This window comes from Monopterus albus, unplaced genomic scaffold (assembly GCF_001952655.1).
Source record: "Monopterus albus unplaced genomic scaffold, M_albus_1.0 scaffold25.1, whole genome shotgun sequence".
NCBI lineage: Eukaryota > Metazoa > Chordata > Actinopteri > Synbranchiformes > Synbranchidae > Monopterus > Monopterus albus.
Window position 1 is genome coordinate 1,093,007 of NW_018127905.1, and position 1,095 is coordinate 1,094,101.

Here is a 1,095-nt window from a genome sequence, read left to right on the forward strand (position 1 = left end):
ACCAGAGCTGAGGGAAGCAGGTTCCCCTGGATGAGGTTTGTCACCAGCATACTGACCGAGGACTTCTGGGTGACGTCGGACACAACCTCCCTGCTGCTGAAATCCAGTGAAAGTCTGCTTTCATCCAGGCCATCAAAGATGAACAGAGCTTTACAGACAGCCAGCTCCTCTGCTGTGACCTTCTGTAAGGTTGGATGGAAAACATGGAGCAGCGTGAGAAGACTGTGCTGCTCATGTCTGATCAGGTTCAGCTCCCTGAACGAGAGCAGAACCAGCAGGCTGACATCTTGGTTTTCCAAGCCCTCTGCCCAGTCCAGAGTGAACTTCTGCACCGAGAAGGTTTTTCCAACACCGGCGACGCCGCTCGTCAGAACCGTTCTGATGCGTCTCTGTTGGTTGGGAAACGCTTTAAAGATCTGATGGCACTTGATTGGAGTGTCCTGGAGGGTCTTCTTCTTGGAAGTGGTCTCAAGCTGCCTCACCTCATGTTGGGTATTGACCTCTTCACTGTGTCCCTCTGTGATGTAGAGCTCAGTGTAGATCCTGTTGAGGAGGGTTTCACTTCCTGTTCCATCAGTTCCTTCAGTCACACGTTCACATCTGCTCCTCAGACTGATCTTATGTTCATCCAGCACCTCCTGCAGACCACCACCGGCTGAAAGACAAGAGACAGTTAAACATGACTTTGTCTTACACAGAATCTCTACTGTGAAGTTCTCAGTCAAAACTTAGGACAAGAAAAACAGTCTCACTTGTTCTGGATCCGTCTCCACACTGGGGACAGGAGGAGCATCCTGATGAGCCAGACTGGTCCCAGTATGAGGTCAAACACTGTCTGCAGAACCAGTGTCCACAGCTGGTAGAGACTGGGTCCTTCAGGACGTCCGGACACCGAGCACAGCGGGACAGCTGCTGCTCCTCAAAGCCATGACTTATCTTCCTCCGTCTGTGGACGTCAACACATTGTTTATACCAAGACATCAGCAGTCGACCGCCCTCGACTCACTAGCTGCATCCAGCTCTTTCCCTACATTTACAGTACCGGTCAAAAGTTCAGACCCCGTCTCATCCAGTGGCTTTTCTTTGTTGCTGTTA

General features: G+C 51.1%; 1 protein-coding gene across 6 annotated transcripts in view; it reads right to left on the reverse strand.

The window, feature by feature from the left end:
* Positions 1-1,086, reverse strand: part of LOC109957269 (NACHT, LRR and PYD domains-containing protein 12-like) — a 53,541-nt gene extending 52,455 nt beyond the window's left edge. For all 6 annotated transcript variants that reach the window (XM_020595007.1, XM_020595008.1, XM_020595010.1 and 3 more), the window contains exons 1-2: positions 753-1,086; positions 2-655 (exon numbers count right to left, since the gene is read on the reverse strand). In XM_020595007.1, the coding sequence (XP_020450663.1) occupies positions 2-655; positions 753-981 (883 nt within the window). In that variant the 5' untranslated portion in view covers positions 982-1,086. The remainder of the gene's footprint in view (position 1; positions 656-752) is intronic.
* Between the last annotated feature and the right edge of the window lie 9 nt (positions 1,087-1,095).